The sequence below is a fragment of the Pelophylax lessonae genome, assembly GCF_965119305.1.
Source record: "Pelophylax lessonae genome assembly, chromosome: 4".
Taxonomy (NCBI): domain Eukaryota; kingdom Metazoa; phylum Chordata; class Amphibia; order Anura; family Ranidae; genus Pelophylax; species Pelophylax lessonae.
In genome coordinates, this window is record NC_138771.1 from 521,179,441 (window position 1) to 521,198,996 (window position 19,556).

General features: G+C 43.5%; 1 protein-coding gene across 3 annotated transcripts in view; it reads left to right on the forward strand.

Moving 5' to 3' along the window:
- Window positions 1-19,556, forward strand: part of FGD4 (FYVE, RhoGEF and PH domain containing 4) — a 256,856-nt gene that overhangs the window by 141,977 nt on the left and 95,323 nt on the right. The window contains exon 1 of one of the 3 annotated variants that reach the window (XM_082255358.1): window positions 4,880-5,016. The exons of the other annotated variants lie outside the window; for them this stretch is intronic. Within the exon in view, the coding sequence (XP_082111484.1) occupies window positions 4,986-5,016 (31 nt within the window). The 5' untranslated portion in view covers window positions 4,880-4,985. Of the gene's footprint in view, window positions 1-4,879; window positions 5,017-19,556 lie in introns of those variants that run through there. 3 annotated transcript variants of the gene reach the window in all.

Here is a 19,556-nt window from a genome sequence, read left to right on the forward strand (position 1 = left end):
TTAGCTGTGGACACGGGTCAACATGGGCACCCTGACTGGTCTGCGGCTACATAGCCCCATACACAACAAACCGTGATATACTGTGTGTTCTGACACCTTTCTATCATCACCAGCATTAACTTTTTCAGCAGTTGAATAGACTGCACCTGCCTACACACTGGTGGGAAAAGGGACAAACTACTGCTAGTAACAAAGGCAGTCACCCGGGGTGCATATTCCTTAGCAGTCTCCCAGACCTCGTGGACAAATAGGCTGTTCTGACAAGTCCCTGCCTACCTCCTGCATATTTTTATTGGTCTGTGAGGCTGACTATCTTTGTCATGGGCCAATAGGAATGTGTGAAGATAGTGCTTACGGCCATTCGCCATAAAGGGACCGTGTGGGAGGTTACTGTATACACTTTTTGTGTCACAGTTAAGGCCTCTTTCACTCGGCCGTTCAGTTTTCTTTTACTGATCCAGTGCTTTTTTTTTTACACGGACAAGTGTCATCCGCTCCGTATGTCCGCATATCATCCCATCCGTTTGCGGATGATATACGGACATAATGTATGTCTATGGGATTGCGGATGTCAGCAGATGACACCGCTGACATCCTATTTTTGCATCCGTTCCATTTTTTAAACGGAACAAAAATAAGGTTCTGTTCCGTTCCAAAAAACGGAACAGAACTGAAAGGACGAAAATCGGATGTCAGCGGATGGTCATCCACTGACATCAGCAATCCCATAGACATTCATTATGTCCGTAAATCACCCGCAAACGGATGGGGTGATTTACGGACATACGGAATGTCCGTGTGAAAGAGCCCCAAGTCTAAAGACACATCTTTAATTACATAATAAAATCTTATGAAGAAGACGGGTGGATGGGAAAGACACTATTGCTTGGCTCTTCCTATGAAGGTTTTCATATAATTTGAAAGTGTTGTGCTGAAAGGAATCCTTTCCTGAACGAAACATTCTAGCTGTCCTTTTGGATTTTTTGTCCTGAAAATGCTGCTTGCCAGGGAGATATTCAGATCCAGAACAGCTAATCAGACCAAGACTTTCTTTACTTGGATATTAGGGATTGATTTGGATGCTCCTAATTAATGAGTAATATGTGGATTCAGCATTGCTGTGAACTGTTCATATTTCCTGGCACCTATCTCAGATTGCTTCTGGATCACAGCAAAGTCGCACCTTGCAATTCCGCATTCCTCTTTTTTTTTTGTTGACTTTTGTCAGGTGACATTCCAAGGGCACAGCCTTATGCAATTTGAATATCTAACCTGTGAGACCAAGTCTGTTTCCTGTAAGTGACACCCTTATGAGAAAAGGAATGCTTTCCTTCAGAAATGTAGCATTCACAATAATTATACTAGGGTCACTCTGTTGCTCAAAAAAATTGGTGGCCAAAAGGCACAAAAAATAACGAATTCTTGCCTATTCCCTGCCTGTTTACTGGATCTTCAGTACTACAGCCTACAACCGAATCTTTACAGTCAACACTTCCTAGGGGTGTCTAACATCTTTGTTAATGGCTGCATGCTATGGTTCCATCCATTGGCCCCTATGTCTTTACAGGACAAAGTAGTGATGTATGAGTCAGTGAATGTATCCATAACCTATAGGGAGTGATTTGGACATGTAGTGCCCCAGGGAAATATTGGGTAGAAAGGTTATGCTGGGGGACATAAGTCTTCACTGTTTTGTAGCTCTAAAGTAGCGGGACATAGGATAGGAGAGTATCTCTACTACTGCAAGCTGTCTTTTGAGCACCGTTTTTAAAGAAGTGTAATCACAATATTCATATCATGAAAGAATGGTTTGTGAACTATATTGGTTTCATAGGACTGTCTTGGTTTTTATTGCAGAAGGGACAGAGCTGTGGCATCTGGCAGAGTTGAGCCATTTTTGACACATTGATAGGGGCAATGTGCATGCCTGGGTTAAAGCTTTCTACTCCAGGTATAAAAGAAACAAATGCAGCTCTGAATTCATTAATACATAATTAAATTTGCTTTTTTTATTTCAAGGGTATGAGCACCTGATTTTGACCTAGTATCAGTCTCCTGAAATCTCTTTACAGCAGAGCTTAGAATGGGAGAGAGAGAAGCAGTACAAGCAGCCAATCAGTTTGTGTTGACAAGAAGTATACTGATAGGGGAAGAAGGCAGGGTGACAGATGAGCTCCTTCACTGTGCTGCATCTCCTTCGCTGCCTATTCACAGGCTAGGAGTGTGCCCATGACAACCTGGGCTCAGAAGAAGCAGGTTAAATATGCTGGTTGTCATTTAACTTGAAAACTAAGGGCATTTTGTGGTGGTAAAGAAGCACTGTGAAGGGACAGCTCCAGTTTGATGGTGAGTATTGCAGCAAAGTGAAAGCACTTTGTGAAGGGCACTCTCACTGGACAGGAGGCAGGAGGGTGAGAGGGATTTAGTCCAGAATTTTGGTAAATTGGGTCACCAGAAAAAAAAAAGCTGCAAAAACAACCATAGAGTGAGCGCTATTAGTGTGTAACAGCCGCTAACACTAAAAGGTAAATATATAACCTCCTCGTAAACCAATAACAAATATGTGCAGCGCTCAATTGTGAATAAGATTGTGTGAACCAAAAAGTAATACAATGTGATATAAGTGAAATAGAGCAATATTCATATGAAACAAAAGTCCATAATCCAAAAATAAATATGCACCATCCGTGGTATACAGTGCCAAAACACTCACCAGAAGTAAAAGAAAAACACAGTGTATAATGAAACACCTCATGGGAAATTCAAGTGCTTGAAGAGTGTTGTCCCTTCACCATAACAATTCACTTACAATGCAATATTATACCTTGCATCCGATCCAACCGATCGCTGGAAAACTGGTTAGTGGACACACTCCTGCATACTTGCTGCACTGGATATGCAGGTCACTGATGAGTTGCTTTACAAGCTCCTTCTTGTTTCCTGTGCTCCCAGCTTCCTCTCCTCAGGTGTACTATCCGGCCTGTCATCCAGTAGACTCTCCGCCAGCTTCAGGTATCGGTTTCCAGCTATTCCTCTGTCCCGGGATGGAGATCTAGGGAGATATTTGCAGGGCACACCGTCCTCCTGGCTCTGGTGCTTGGGCTCTGGGCTGCCTCCTAGCCACCTACGCTTTGGTGAAGGTTGGATCGGATGCAAGGCATATTGCATGGCTTCTGGTGAGTGCATTGTTATGGTGAAGTGAGAGTACTCTTCAAAAAATTGAATTTCCCACGAGGCGTTACATTATACACTGTGTTTTTTCTTTTACATCTGGTGAGTGTTTTGACACTCTGCTTTAAAGTTTTCCACAACTTTATCCCTGACCTGTTTGGTGTGTTCCTTGGCCTTCAGGATGCTGTTTGTTCACTAAGGTTCTCTAATGGCACTTTTCCACTGCAAGTACTGGCTCGGCTCCACTCGGCCCTGCTTGGCCCGGTTTGCTTTTCCACTGCTGGTACCGCATGGTACGGTGTTGGAACGGTTCGGTGCGGTTTGGTATGGTTTGCTTTCCCACTTAAGTAGTACTAAAGTTAAGTGGGTGGGATAACAACGATTCTCTGACCAATCAGTGGCTAGTAGTGACTGCATGCAAAGGATTGTGGGATATGGTACCGGTATGGTACCTCCTTGGAACCACAATCGAGGTGGTACTGTTTTAGAGAGCCGTACCGTTCGGTTCAATGCAGTGGAAAAGCGCCGCTGTACCGTACCGAACCGTTCCTACACCGTACCATGCGGTACCAGCAGTGGAAAAGCACAAAAGCGAGCCGAACCGTTCGGTTCCATGCAGTGGAAAAGCGCCATAACAAACCTCTGAAGTCTTCACAGAACAGCTGTATTTATACTGAGATTAAATTACACACAGGTGGACTCTATTTACTAATTAGGCTCCTTTCACACGGCCGCTCCGTGTGAAAGGTCCGCTGCGGGACTTTTTTTTTTCCACGGAGCGGATGACATTTCTGTCATCCGCTCCGTGTGCCCGCATATCATCCCATCCGTTTGCGGATGATATGCGGACATAATGTAAGTATATGGCACTGCGGATGTCAGCGGATGACACCGCTGACATCCGATTTTCCTTCCTTTCCGTTTTTTACACGGAAGGAAAAATGGGGTTCTGTTCCATTCGTAAAAACGGAACAGAACTGAAAGGAGGAAAATCGGGTGTCAGCGGATGGTATTCCGCTGACACCTGCAGTGCCATTCACTTACATTATGTCCGCAAATCATCCGCAAACGGATGGGATGATTTGCGGACACACGGAGCGGCCGTGTGAAAGGACCCTTAGGTGACTTCTGAAGACAATTGGTTACAGGGGGCTGAATACAAATGCACGCCACACTTTTTAGACATTTATTTGTAAAAAATGTTGAAAACCATTTATCATTTTCCTTTCACTTCACAATTATGTGCCACTTTGTGTTTGTGTATCACAAAAATCCCAAAAAAATACATTCATGTTTTTGGTTGTACCATGACAAAATGTGGAAAATTTCAAGGGGTATGAATACTTTTTCAAGGCACTATATATTTAACCTTCGACAGGACAGTTTTGTACATCTGCTGGTGTATAACCACCATAAACACATTTATATAACTGACAAGTAGACCACAGAAAAAAGACATGCATGCATGCTGGGACTTCTAGTGCATGAAAGCCACATCTGGCCTGGAAAAGGAATTGTTTGTGTGTTTTTGATGATCTTTAAGCAGCAATAAACATCTCAGAGCAGTCAAAGTGTCATTGTGCATTGAGAGCTGGCTGGAGGAGGAAGTACAGTCTTTCCACTGGCAGGGAGGAGTGTTCATTGTTTGCTGTACCGAGCGGACCCAGGCAGATTGTAAGGCACAGCTTCCACACATCTGAAATCCACTTTTAGATCGCCGAGAGCCTACAGAAGGAAGTTGGAATTGTGTCACTTTTATTTCTTTCCTTGTTTTCCTCAACTTCTCCAAAAGACAGAGAGAGACGGCCTGAGAAATGCAATCAAACTACATAACAAGACCTTCAGGTAAGACAAGTTATTGGGAGATCAGGGAACTTCCACCTAGTGCTGTTTTTTGGTAGCCGTTGGCTTCCACCTCTGGGGGGCAGTGCACTATTTTAGCCTTGAATAGTGTCAGTATTGGACCTTTGCCGCAGGAGGAAGAGACCCTAGGAATACCAGAGGCTACCCCCTGGTAGTCGTTTCATGTCTCTTATGTGTCCAAGGTGAAGGTTTAGAAATATGGAGATTTACATGCAAGCTGGGGAAGATATTTCCTTTATCATAGTGTACAGGTAGGGGGGGGGGGGGTTGTTGTCTCATTTTTATTTGATCCCTACAATTTATATTAAAAATTACGGAAAAACATTTGTTTAGAATAAAATCCAATCATTATTCACCTACTCAATAAAGGAAAAATGAAAAAAGTTCATAGGGCTTTTTTGACTTTCTCCTACTGTAATAGGTCATCCTCATGTAAAAAATAGAGCCTACAGTTAGGCTAGAGTCAAATTAGCTGTAGTCAGTCTCAACAAAAAATATCATGTCCTTCAAGTGTCTTAAGCAGGGTACACACTAGTAGAAAATCTGCCGAAAATTCCCGCCCGATGTGAAATTGTCCGATTTTCGCCTAGTGTGTACACAACTTTCAGCAGCCGATGCCGACATTTTCAACGAAAAAAAAACGGAGGGACAAACACCAACATTTTTTTCGTCCGTCCCCAGACGACCGATTTTTCGTTTCATTTGTATGCAGTACGTCCGTTAAAAATCGGATACGAAAGACCGCGCATGATCTGAAGTTGCTGACAACCCGGAAGTCTAGGAACATATGTGCCAAAAAAAAGAAAAATCGGATGAGAAATTTCGTGAACATTATGCACTGTCAACTAAAAACGGTAATGAACGCTGAGAAGACAGAAAAATCAGAGGATATTTATTTTGTCCGATTTTCGTCAAGTGTGTACGGCCCTTTAGGCTAGAGTCAAATTAGCTGTAGTCAGTCTCAACAAAAAATAGCATGTCCTTCAAGTGTCTTACCCTTCTTTTTAATCTAGAGAAGGAGGAAAAAATAAGACCCAGTCTAGGGTTAAACCCCATTTGTTCTTTTCAGCTGGAAACCACATTTTGAAAGGAATCTAATTTGCTCATTACATTTCCTTATCGGAATAAGAGATCTAGTTTTTTTCCCACAGTCTGATGGGGTATTCACTAAATTCACTTAAAAGAAACCACAAGACCTGCAGTGGAATGGGGAAGACGTAGGACTAGGGGGGCATGGTTGCGAGTTTGAATTTATACTAAGTGGTTATAAACCCTTACATATACCAAATGATGTGACTGGCCTCAGGTGATACACAGAGATTAAACTAATTCTTCTACATAAGTTGTACCGGTTTATCCGCTGTCTTCTCTTTTCTAAAGCTATTCAAAGTCCAGAGTTTATAAAGCTTGTCTGTAACTTCAGCTCTCCGTCCCCTTTTTTCTGACAGCTCACTCTGCAGAGCTCTGAGGGGAGCTCGGAGAGCTGATTGGAGGGAAGGGACACACCCTCTTCACACAGCACACAAGCACAAAGCTGTAGCTGTCAATCAGCTGGAGGTCCCTCCCTTGTCACCATTTTTCTCTTGGTGTCAGGAAGAAGGCAGCAGACAGAAATTACACCTATTGCTCTTAATTGAGAAAAGTACAGACTATAGAGCAGGGGTGTCCAAACTATGACCCACCAGATGTTCAGGAACTACAATTCCCATGAGGCATTGTACATCTCTGACATTCACAGACGTAACTAGGCATGATGTGAATTGTAGTTCCTGAACAGCTGGTGGCCATAGTTTGGACATGGCTGCTATAGAGGGATATTTTATGTCTGGGGTTTATAACATCTTTATTAAACTTTTTTTTTTTTTTTTTTTCTTCCATTAGAACAGGTAAGGGGACCAAAAGACCCCCTTTACTGGCTCTCCGAGGTTGCAGAAGGAATCTTTATCTTCTCCCTCATATATTATACCTCATCTTAGAGTAGCAGAGGAGCAAAAGTGTATTGGGGCACAAGGGCCCTCTTGTTGTTGGGGTGCTTGCTATGCAGCGCTGTCACTTTGAGGGAAGCATGTGAGCACATTTTTATTTCTTAAAACCTATCAAAGCCAAAACTTTTTTCTTTGTTTGTTTTGGATAGACTAGTCATGGGTTAGAAGTTAGAACCCCTGTCTGGCTGCTGTCTGTCTTTGTGAAAGAAGAAAATGGTCACACACCACCACGGAATCCAATTAAGAAAAGTCCTTTATTCACATAAGTGGTACAAGGTACAGCAGGGTAGGATAGTATACGCGTTTCACATGACTGCTACGTGCTTGTTCACTACCTATGCTGTCTGTCTTTCCCATGAGGAGATTTGCCCTTGATTTTTCCTGGGGACTGTTGTTACCAGGACAGAAAGTGATCAGATCAAATATCTTACAGCTGACTTGGTCTAAGAGGGCATCTTCCTCCACTTTGAATATTTTTCATCTTGCTCCCTGTTGCATCTTTATAAAAGAATATAAAATTTAATTTTTCCTATAGGAAGGGGTTTAACCATAGCCCACTTTATGCAAATGGAAAATAAAAACCTGGGTCAAGTTCTGGAGCAACAGTCAGGGAACTAACCGATATTTCTAATTTTTTTAAGTCTATAGATTGGCCTGATTTCTTCAGATTGTGCATTTCCTCTCTCCATGCCACTTATAGTAGTGAGAGTACCCGTGCTTTGCTCTGACAGTACAACCGGCCTTGCTTTTACTAATAATATATTTACAACAGATTAATATATTTATACATAGTTGCTTTATTATAACTTTGGAGCCACCCTAAGGCTCGTTCAAAAATGCGGTGACTTGTGTTTTTCCGTACTGGATAAATGCAGATCACCGCTAAGAGAATATAAAAAAACAATTGTCTGCTATGTGTCCCATTCACACCACCACATTGGTGTGTGGTGCAGTTCAGAAAAATGCAACATATGAGTATTTTTCTGCAGCGCAATGGATGGCGCCGCATGTCACTGCAGCGCAACACACCCGGTTCCTGTGTGGAGACATGGATGAAGAATCACTATGAGCTCATACTGACAGCTGGCATTTTACAGTGCAGGCTACTGTGAAGCAGTCCTTAACCAAACATTTACAAGCAAGGCATACCTGTAAAAGATTTCCCACTGCCCAAGCCAACAAACTCTCCAAGCCTCATCTAAACCTGATTAAGGTGCTTTTTGTTCCAGCAACTCCAACACTAGACGTATGTAATGACAAGGGGTGCTAGGGTGTGCTGGAGGGTCCATTGATGATAGCCACTGGGGGATCTATTGTCACGGGGGGGGGGGTCTATTGATGGAAGGGTCTATTATTACTGGGGGGGGGTTCTTGTGTTACTTTTGGGGTAAACTTGTTGCTGAGAAGAATCTACTGTTGAGGGAGGGATCTATTGTCGCATACTGCTGGAAGATCTATTGTTGTTGTGGATATGTTGTTCCTGGGGTGAATTCATTGTTGCTGGGGGATCCATCATTGCTGGGGGGATCCATTGTTTGTGGGGGATCCGTTGATGCTGAGGGAAGTCTAATGTTGCTGGGGGGGGGGTATTGTTGCAGACTGCAGAGGATCTGTTTTACTGCTTTCCTTGTTATTAAAGTATAACTAAAGGCAAAACTTGGAAAGTGGAAATGGATTAGAACACCTGTTAGTTTTTTTGCGGTCTGTGCGGTCACCCTCTCTATTTGTCCTGTTTACTATTATCATTAAAAATAAAAGTAAAAGAAAATTTCAAATTTTGGGTTATCCCCAGAAAAATAATAGAGGGCAAATCTTCCAATGGGGACAGTAGTTCTGCTGACCTGGGGGCCCTAAGGAACTCCCTTAATTTGCATGGATTTCCTCCCACTTCCTGTTTAGCTATGGGACAGGAAGTAAAGGTAAATCTCCGCAATGGGACAGAGATGGCAAAAAAAAAAATCTGACCGGTTATAAGGTCCCTCACTCTTTCCAAAATGAAAAAGAAAGTTTTGCTTATGGTTCTACTTTAACACATTTCATTCAAATTGCTGAGTGTCACAAAACGATACTTGGCCCTGTTTTCTCTAAAAGGGGTGGTACTGGGAGGTGAATACGGGGTAGAACCAGGGGACAGTACTTGGAGGTAGGTAGGGGTGACTCAGACAGGAAGATCACCTGCACCTGTTCTTGGGTATAGGTACTTGTTCATAACAGACTGAAGTCGCATTCACACCTTGTTCTTAGAAATGAGCGAAAATCTCACACCACCCTTGTGTTGCCATTGTTTCATAATGGCATCTCAAACACAGGTATCCATCGCACAACAAAATGCATTAAAAATGGGCCTTACAAAAATGCTGTGTCAAAAAAAAAAAAAAAGTGCCGAAGCTACTTTGGCGCATTTGTTGCGTGCAGGGTATCCCATTCAGTTATGTGGGCTGCCCTGTGCTGTTCTGCAACAAATGCACAAAAAGTAACGTTGCAAAGGTGTGAATGCAACCTAAATCCATTGCTAACACAATCTCCCAAGTAGGCTCAGCCTAACTTATATAACAAGCTTTCCTTGTAGTTTTCTTATCTGTACAATGGACACCTAGTATTTTATAGTATCCTGCAGAACATGTTCCAAGACAAAAATATTACATAAAAACAGGGTGAGCTCATTTCCTGAAATACAGGTTGGTGTGTAGAAAAGGGAGAATGTTCTCCTTCACAAATATGTAGATGTTCTGTAAAGAGTTTGAAATGTATGGTATTTGGATGACATTTCTTGTGTTTTTTTTTTGTTGAACAGTAGCTATTGTCATGTAGATTTCAGGCAGTCTGGATCAGCAGCACTTACAGTTCAATCCCGGTGCATATCATTAAAGATATAGGCTGCACTGAGCCGCCCTCCTAATGTCCCATCCTACCCTACTGCAGCCCTTAGGCCCCATTCACACCGCCCTGTTGGGTTTTTTGAATGGGCTGCCCTATGTGTCATAAACAAATCGCTTCTCGGCCTTTTGGCTAAGATCAAGTGTAGTATCTGTTCTTATCAGTTGGTATGGACCCTGAGGGTTAGTATCGGCAGGGGCTGAAATGAACCGGGGCGCTCCAGACGTCACTGGGGGACCGGGAAGTAGGCACTGTCAGAGAAAGCCGGATGGGTCTGTTGCCTTCTGATTTGAATGGGTCCGCCCCTGTCAGTTTGAAGGGAGCGGGAAAGCCGGTTTCGCCAATTTTCCGGTTAGTACTGCTCCTGGATGTGATTGGTAAGGAATGGCGGATGGTGGTGGGGGAACCTTTCCTCCTGGGTTGAATCTGGCCTTGCAAAAGGCTTGTCCCCAGTTGAAGGCAGGTTCTCCCTAAGCTGTCTAAAATTCTGATGCCTCCTGATGGGATAGGGCTACACTGGGTCTGGCCGGGGGCTGAGACCGAAAAAGCCCGTGGTGTACGTGCCCCTGGGGTGGCAGCCCAGGGGTGCCTCAATCTCACCGGTGAGGGGCAGCTCACCTGAGTTTTGTGGCACCTTGGTCACTGCACCATCACACTTTTTCAAGCACCTGCCTCTTGGGGTGGGCCTTTTGGCCAACACCAGAGGAATTTTTTATTCCTGGCCGGGGGGCCTGCCAAGGTTTTTCACTTTGGCACTACCCTGCACTTCTCCACTTCCCCTTTCCCCACTCTGTTTTTCTTTGTTGTGTGTCACGTTTGTCCCTTTTTTTGTTGGTTGAGCACTTGCACGACTTTGATGGCGTAGGTCCTCGGGCCTGCCCTGTAAGTCTTGGGAGGGGGCGGATATGGCCTTTTGGCTTAGTTCGCCCTCTCCCATGGGGTCTCCCTTCGGGGGAGCCCTACCTAGTACTCGGGGTGGGCTGTTTCGGCAGTCCCCCTGAAGAATGGGGTCCGCCCGGTTTCGGCTGGGTGGACCTAAGTGAGTACCTCAGTCCCTGTCAGGAGCTTCGCGCCCCGGGGGATCAGGGTCAGGGCCCTTCCTCTTCGGAGGAGGGCCATGTGTGTACGCCTTGTGCACTTTTTTGTGTGTCCACGTTTGCGTGTGTGCACTTTTTTATGCACCGGGTGTTAAGTCTTTTGAGTGTGTTTCACACACCACGGGCTTTAAAAAAAAAAAAAAAAATGTGTCATAAACAAAGCTCCAGGACCTTTTCTTGCTTTGAGATTTTTTTTTACTGTGCATTTTGTCACTTTGTTGCTAGGTACATTAGGGGGGTCATTTGCAACGCTACCGCAAGCACCGCTCACGTTTTTTATGCGTTCCTGGAGCGTGCGAATGCAACCTTCCTGTGCTACTCTAAACCCAACATGAACTGTGCAGAGAAGACGCAAATCTGGCGCAGGCCTGTTAAAGCGTTTCTAAAGGGGATGATTTTTTTTTTATTTTTAAATAACAAACATGTCACGATTACCTGCGCTGTGCAATGGTTTTGCACATAGAAACCCCAATCCTCTATCCATTTTGGTAGACTTTTTCCTTAGGCCTCTTTCACACGGTCGTTCCGTATGTCCGTATATCACCCCATCCGTTTGCGGGTGATATAAACGGACATAATGCATGTCAATGGGATTGCGGATGTCAGCGGGTGACCATCCGCTGACATCCGATTTGCGTCCTTTCAGTTCTGTTCCGTTTTTTGGAACGGAACAGAACCCTATTTTTCTTCGGTTTAAAAAACGGAATGGATGCAAAATCGGATGTCAGCAGGGTGTAATCCGCTGTCATCCGCAATCCCATAGACATACATTTTGTCCGTATATCATCCGCAAACGGATGGGATGATATGCGGACATACGGAGCGGATGACACAAGTGTCATCCGTGTCCGTGAAAAGAAAGTGCCGGAGTGGAGATAAAAAACCGAGCGGCCGTGTGAAAGAGGCCTAAGGCCCCTTTCACACATACATCCGTTCAGTTCGTCAGTTACGTTACGTTTTTTGTCTTCAGTCAACGTCTGTTTTCATCTCAGTTCATATCCATTGTTCATCCTTTTTTCGTCAGTTGTCCTCCGTTTTTCATCCTTTTTTCGTCAGTTGTCATCCGTTTTTCATCCGATCCGTTTTTTTGATGGGTGAAAAATTGGGCATTCATCCGTTCAAAAAAACGGACATTGACGGAAGCGGATGAAAACGGATGTTAACGGATGATTATCCGTTTTTACATAGAGATACATTGATGTCCGTTTTTCATCCATCAACGGATGGATGAAAAACGGACAAACGGACAGCATGTGTGAAAGGAGCGTTAAGCTGGCTACACATAGACATACACTTGTGCCTATCCTGAGAGGCATTACTGTCTGGTGAGTGTGGATCTGCTTAACTGGTGGACGGGGTCACTTGTAGACTGGATTTCATGCACCGAGGAACTGCGCGCAGGGTGGAAGAATTTGTTGCTATTGGGAATTGAGATATGCACAGGAATGAAATTGACATTTTGTATTTCTTTTGAATGAACACTTTTGCAGATTTGATGACCGATTGTTGGAGCCTTGGACACATTTGGTATACACGTGATTTATGCTTATTCAGAAGCACTTCATTTTTTAAAGCTGTATTAAACCCAGAACCAAACATTTATTATATTGAAGCGTACCAATCATTAGATGTGGTGGCTGCTTTAGTTTTCTCTTTCCTTTTTTTTTTTTTTTCCGGTTTCCCTCTGTTTTCATCTGGTGATCTGCCCAGTAACACACCTCCTGTAGAGACACAACTCTGGAGGGCTAAGTACAGTGGGCACAACAGACCACACCATTGTCAGTCTGGAGGGAGTGTTAAATGTATTAGCAGATTTCGAACCACTAACAAGTTTAAGCCAAAGTCCAACTCAAACTTTATATTCGGTACCAGAATTTTATTTTCCTTTTTGATAGATTTTGCATGAATAAATAAAAGCTGATCATTTATTCACCCCTGCCAGTGATAAAGGAGTTGTAAAGTCAGAAGGTTTTATTTTTATCTTAATGCATTCTGTGCATTACAACAAAAAGCCTTATGTGTGCAACACCCCCTAATACTTACCTGAGCCCCATCTCTATCCAGCAATGTCCACGAGTCCCTCGGCCGTCCAGGACTGTTCCTCCTGATTGGCTGAGACTCATCCATGGCACAATTGGCTCCTTCGGCTGTCACTCAAGGTCAGTTAGCCAATCAGGACAGAGAGGGGGCAGGGCCAAATGGCAGCTCCAGGTCTGAATAGATACACAGAACTGCAGCTTGGCTGGGGTGCCCCCCATGGCAAGCTGCTTGCTGTAGTGGTAGTAGTACTTTGTCTTATCTACAGTATGTAAACTCCAAGTCTGCTTGAGAGCTGAAAAAGCTGTGCTTTAAAAAAAAAAAACAGGCTTGCTGGCTGGTTCACCAAATGAAAAAAGTCTAAATAAAAGAAACAAACACAGCCATCACATCTAAGAATTGGTAAGCTGCAATATAATAATTGTTTGCTTTTGGGTTTAATACTGCTTTAAAATGTTTAAAATTATATCTATTTTGTTTCTTTATGTATTTCAGCAGTGCTTTTTATAATATGTTATTGTGTCCATTTATTATTCTGGATTACCTGGTTGATCCTGCCAGTTCCTGTTCTCCAGGTTAAAAACTGACCATGCTGGCGATCCATGCTAGCGTGGTCAGTTTGCATCCTCCATCATGCCATGCTCCAACACAGGCACGCTGTGCAAGCACACAACCTGCCTGTATCTTCCGTGGTCTGTGTATGGCCGCACCTCCTGCCTATCCCTCTGCTGTTGATTGGCAGCGGGTTCGGAGCCAGCCTTGATGTGAATAGCTGCAAGTCCTCTGGGGGTAGTAACATTATGTCACCATGTATGTGTTTGCGTTTCATCTCCTTGGAAACGCTGATGGTCAGCAGCATACAGCAGTTCCGCTAATGACGTACATGCCTCCCAATTTGGAATCGCCCACCCGCAGGTTCGTGATCTGCTAAGCAAGGAAAAGTGATCATGTGACCTGGACATTAATCACTGATTTAAGATACAATGGCATTTTTTTGGCAATTACAGATATTGATTGTGTATGCCAACACACTTAACTATTTATGAAAACATGATAACTTCCCTTTACAGCCACATAACTGTGTTATGAGGTTTTAATTGGCTTCAGTTCCACAATCTAATAATCTTTTTTTTCTTGAACAGGATTGTTGGAAAATTCTCATTCGATCAGTGCATATAGCCAATCTGCTGCAGCACTGATCAGTGTATTCTGTCAGTGGAGGTGTCCCCGCTATTGGAATACATATAGGGCATCGGGGTAAAGATACCTCCATCATGGGAATTATCTATGAACCACATCTGATACCGATTGTTGTGTATGCTGAATTTAGTCGCTTCTTTAGCCTCCTCCTTTCTTTCTGGGAACTGAGAATGTTTGCCAAACTACAGGGAAGGTGCTTTACCAATACATATGCTTCTGATACTTGGCGTGGTTGGTCCCACGCTTCCCTGGAGCAGCTCCTTCATGGCGACTTTGTGGGCACTTTTAAAGGCCAGTCGCTGTTGGCGGGGGTCACTGCCCCCCACTGCCACATCTACAGTCAAGTGGAGGGGTCAGGGTTGTGTTGTCCCCACCTGGTTACGATCTTTTCACAAAAAGCAACCTGGAGCTTTATTTTCTCCAGCATACTAGTTAATAGAATAAATATGAAGCGGTTTCAATATTTGTGGCTTACGATACTGTGGCAAAATTTATTTTCATGTGAATGTTCATTTTTTTGTTACTTATTTTTGAAAATATTAAAGAAAGATTACAGAAATAAAAAGATACCTCCGTCCACCTCGATTGTGTGGATGGGGGAATCCATTTGTTTTTTTTAATCAGTGTGCTGGCTGATCTAAAGAAAAAAAAATATCTAACTTCAGCCCCAGCATTATGCCCTGTGCTGGGAGAAAGGAAACTCTATGGTTTTATTTTTGTATTCGGAGCAAGAATTGATTTACTAAAACTGGAGAGTGCAAAATCTGGTGCAGGTCTGGATCAGTTTCCAGGTTTTTTGTCAAAGCTTCATTGAACAAGCTGAAGTTAGGTACAATGCAAAGCTGCGCCAGATTTTGCACTTTTTAGTTTTAGTAAATCAACCCCATGGTGCCATCACTGACAGCTTCCTGCCTTGTCTTTAACAGTTGGGAACCAAACAGATTCTAAATCCTGGTCATGTGATCACTGAAACAGCCAATCATAATGATCATCACATGGGTGAATTTAAAAACAAGTCCTCCAGATCAAATGTCACGCCTCCTACAGAGAGAGGTGCAGTGATGGCAGCAAATGGCAGGCTGTAAACTAAATTTCCATGAATATTTAGGGCTTACTCACATCAGATGGCGTTTGGGTGCATTTTTAAATGCGTGCATAGTAAAATCAATGTTTTCTAATCACCCTAGTTCACACCACTACATTTAGTTTCAGTGCTTTCATGCCATTTTTTTTTCCACCAGAATACACACTAACGTCAGATAAAAAATGTATGCATATTAAATTCAGGTTTTTGTAGAGAAGGGAAAAAAAAAAGTTGTACGTGAGCTGAGACCGGTGTTAAGGGGGTGGAAATAGGCATATAGAGGTTGATTTACTAAAACGGGAGAGTGCAAAATCCGGTGCAACAACATGAGCTTGTTTAATTAACCTTTGACAATAAATCCTGGAAGTTGATTGGTTTCTATGCAGAGTTGCACCAGATTTTACACGCTCCAGTTTTAGTAAATTAAACCCACTGTCTATGCAGATGTCAAGACCTAGACTGCAAATTGCCACCTCTCCGTCCGTACAATATGTAAAATATAACTTGTGTATGTAGTAGTTAAGGTAAACGTTTTTTTATTTTAAAACCATATACCGCTCTTCCGTTAGAAAAAGCATTAATACCAGCTGGAATGCTTTCCATAGATTTTGATCCAGGGTGTCTGCTTCTGCGTTAGTGCTTGCAGACAGTGAGCAAAGGTTAAACAGCGCTTCTTATCTTCCTGTTGTATTCTGCAATCATACTGTTAGATGCTGAATTATTAATGCACAGACCTGAGATGTCTAGAGGACCATGTAAAAATCTGTTTTGTAGGGCTCATGTTTATCTGGAGTAATTTTCCACAGCTTCTGCCTGGTAATATCATGCAAATATTGCTCGTGGCTTATTAAATTAGGGAAAGAGCTATGTACAGAATGAAAATCTTTCAATTTCAGCAAAATAATCAGAATAATGAAAGTTGATTTTTGGTTTGTATTGGTTGTACCAGCCAGTATATACCCCTTCGTTACCAGGCCTTTCTTTATTTTTCAGTACTGTGATAGTTTGACCGTGCCTCAGTCATTCAACACTCTACCCAAATTAACGCTATATCATTTTTTTTAACAGAGTTTTTGTTAAATATTTATTAACCACTGACAATTTCCACTAATGTAGAGTCAGGTGTCGGTTTGCCAACATCCCTGATGCATATCAAAAAAGCTTTTTACTCCCCTCTGGGAATTGGGACTTTAAAGGCAGACAGTACGCCAGGGACATATAGTAAAATATATCTATTTATTTCAGCATGTTAAAATTGTTTTTAAAAAAATGGATAAAGAAAACCCTGAACATATACATGCTAAAAAACGGCTTTTTATACAGCCATCTTGGTATGGAACAACTATGTGAGGTATGCTTTCTCCATTCTACCGGGCATTCTATGAATTAATGTAAAAAACCTTTTGTGCTGCATATTTTCCCCCTCACCCCCCGTACTTACCTGAGCCTGATCCAGCAATGTGACTGAGAGCAGCGGCTCTCCCGACTCTGTCCCACCTCACTACACTGATTGATTGCAACAGTAGCCATTGGCTCCCGCCACTGTCAAATTCTGTGACGAGGGAGCAGGGGACAGGGCTGAGTTGCCCAGTCTGTGTCAATGGACATAAACAAGGTGGCTCAGGAGTAAGCCTGCACGAGTGCCCCTAGCCTGCACGAGTGCCCCTATAGGAAGCGGCTTCCTATGGGGGCACCCGCCGAAGAGGAGGAGCCAGGAGCACCGGTGAGGGACCCCAGAAAAAAGTATTGGGCCTGCTTTGTGCATTTTAGCATGCCCTTTTCTCTTCAATTCCTGGAACATGCAAAGGGAACGGAAGAGTCCTTGGCACGGCAAAGTCATGGCCTACGGTTACAATGTAGGTGGAACGGATCTGTCAGCATCTTTGCTTGCAGTAATGATCTTTCATTGGCAGAATACACACACATAATGACTTGGCATTGGCTTTATAACTGGGCACCAGAGGCATGTGGAATTTCCCTTCTTATGGCGAAAGGTGCGCCACATGTTTGTTTACAGTACAGACGGTGAATATTAATATGAATGTGCCTTCGACATTGACTTTAGTTCCCCTTCTAAGGGAATGTGTAGTTTTTTTTCAGTATTTTTTTTAAATAAATGTGAAAAAGATCAGCCTGTATGTGTACACAAATTTCTTTATAATTTTTCATTTTTTTTTCTAATTTTATATCTTCAGATAACCAGTTATGAGTTCACTGCATACTCAGACTCTGCTTTCTGCTTTGCCGTGTTATGTAATGGTAGCATGCTCCTTCTCCCAATGCACACAGGTCTGTGTCTGAGCCGATGCACTGAAAAAAGTGCACTATCTGGGTGTCTGATTTCTTGAAAGAGAGGGAGTAATGTGGGCCATACATGCTTAGCGTTCTCCATCCATGCTATAGCATGGATTGAGAAATCTCCACTGCTTGTTACTGTATTCAGACACCTACAGTGCCTGTGGCTGTCTAAATACCTGAACAGTGACTGCGGGCTAAACTAGAGAAAATCAATAGATTCTTCCATCCATGCTAAACATTGTGAATGGAGGAATCTGCACGGCCAGCTGTATGCAGGAGCTGACTGGCAACTTTTGGCCCAGGGGGCAAGTACAAACCGAAGGCCCATGGTGTAGCAATTCGGCCCCTCTTCCACTCTCCCTCTCCCTAACCCCCATTCCAGGCTGAAGCTCCCCTCCAGATACTCTACTCACCGGCCGAATCTGGGTTTCCGACCTGGCCAGCAGGGGGCAGTTGAGGGAGCTGGGACAGCTTGGTTGTGGCTGGAGGAAAGTCTCCAGTGGGGCATGGAACCGGCCTCTGCTCAGACAGTTTTCATCATCCATGCTGGAGGGTGGGAGAGGCCTGTGCTCTATCTTTGTCTTCAACCCCCCACTCAGTAGGTCAGCAGGGATTTTTTACTTCTTTTTACCAGAAAACTTTAAGCATGTCTGGCAGAAGTGGTGCAGCCTTCTTAAGGGGCATCAGAGCGGCCCAGGGGGAAATTGCCCCCCTGGCCCAGTCCTCCCCTTGCTGTATCTCATTGGAATAGGTCACTGCTCTGCTGACAATTTTCCACCCATCGCCTTCATATTTTCATTTAAAGTTTGTCAAGTTGGGAGGTTCTAATAGTAATGGAGTTGGGTGGTCAATTCCTAGGAATGGACTGAATTTTGGGCCTTGTATGAACAGCTTAACTGTACTGAGAAATCTCTGTAGAGGTCAATCTGCAGATCATGTATACAGTATGCAAATCAATACTTCCTGTGCCCTCTGATTATCTTATTGGTTAGATTGTTCCCAGGTATTTCTGAGAACTACAATGACCCCCCCCCCTCATGTTATAGTGAAGATGAGAGCAGGAGGGTGCACTGGAGTCTCCTAGTTTGGTGAAAACTCTGCTCCTCCTCCATAGATACAGTACAGTGCACTTTGTCAACATAGGAAAGGAAGAGCATTACTGGCAGGGTCAGCAGGGGAAAATAAATGTGGACAAATAATAAATAAGCCACCACATCTAAGGACTGGTAAGCTTGTTGTTGAGTTTAGATACACTTTACAGTGATATATATATATATATATATTTTTAATGACAAACATGTCCTATTCACCTGTTCTGGGCAGTGGTTTTGCACAGAGCATCCCCGATCTACTTGGGTTCCTCACATGCATTCCTGGCCCCTTCCTCCTGCCGAGTGCCCCCAAAGCAAGCAGCTTGCTGGTGGGGGCAGCCAAACAGGCTCGCTCCTGAGCCGCTGCTCTGTGTCCATTCACACACAGAGACTCGACTTGGCCTCTCCCCCCTCTTTTCTCATTGGTTTACTGGCTGTGATTGACAGCAGCAGGAGCTGATGGCTGCCTCAGCCAATAAGAAATGAGAGCCCCCTGAGAACCAAGACTCTTGTGCACATTGCTGGATCGAGATGGGGCTCACGTAAATGTTGGGGGGCTGCTGCACAGAGAAGGTTTTTTTTACCTACATGCATAGAATGCATGAAGGTAAACCCCCCCCCCCAAAAAAAAAAAACCCTGAGCCTTTAGAACCACTTTAAGTTTCAGGATTAGGTTAAGGGACAAGTGCTGGGTAAGGGCTAGTTTGAAACCTAAGTTACATTTTAGCATTAGTGAGTTGTAGCTTAAAGTGGTTGTAAATGCATTAAGATAAAAAGCCTTCTGTATGCAGCAGCCCACTTAATACTTATCTAAACCCCATTTAGATCTAGCGATGTTGCAAGAGTATCTAGG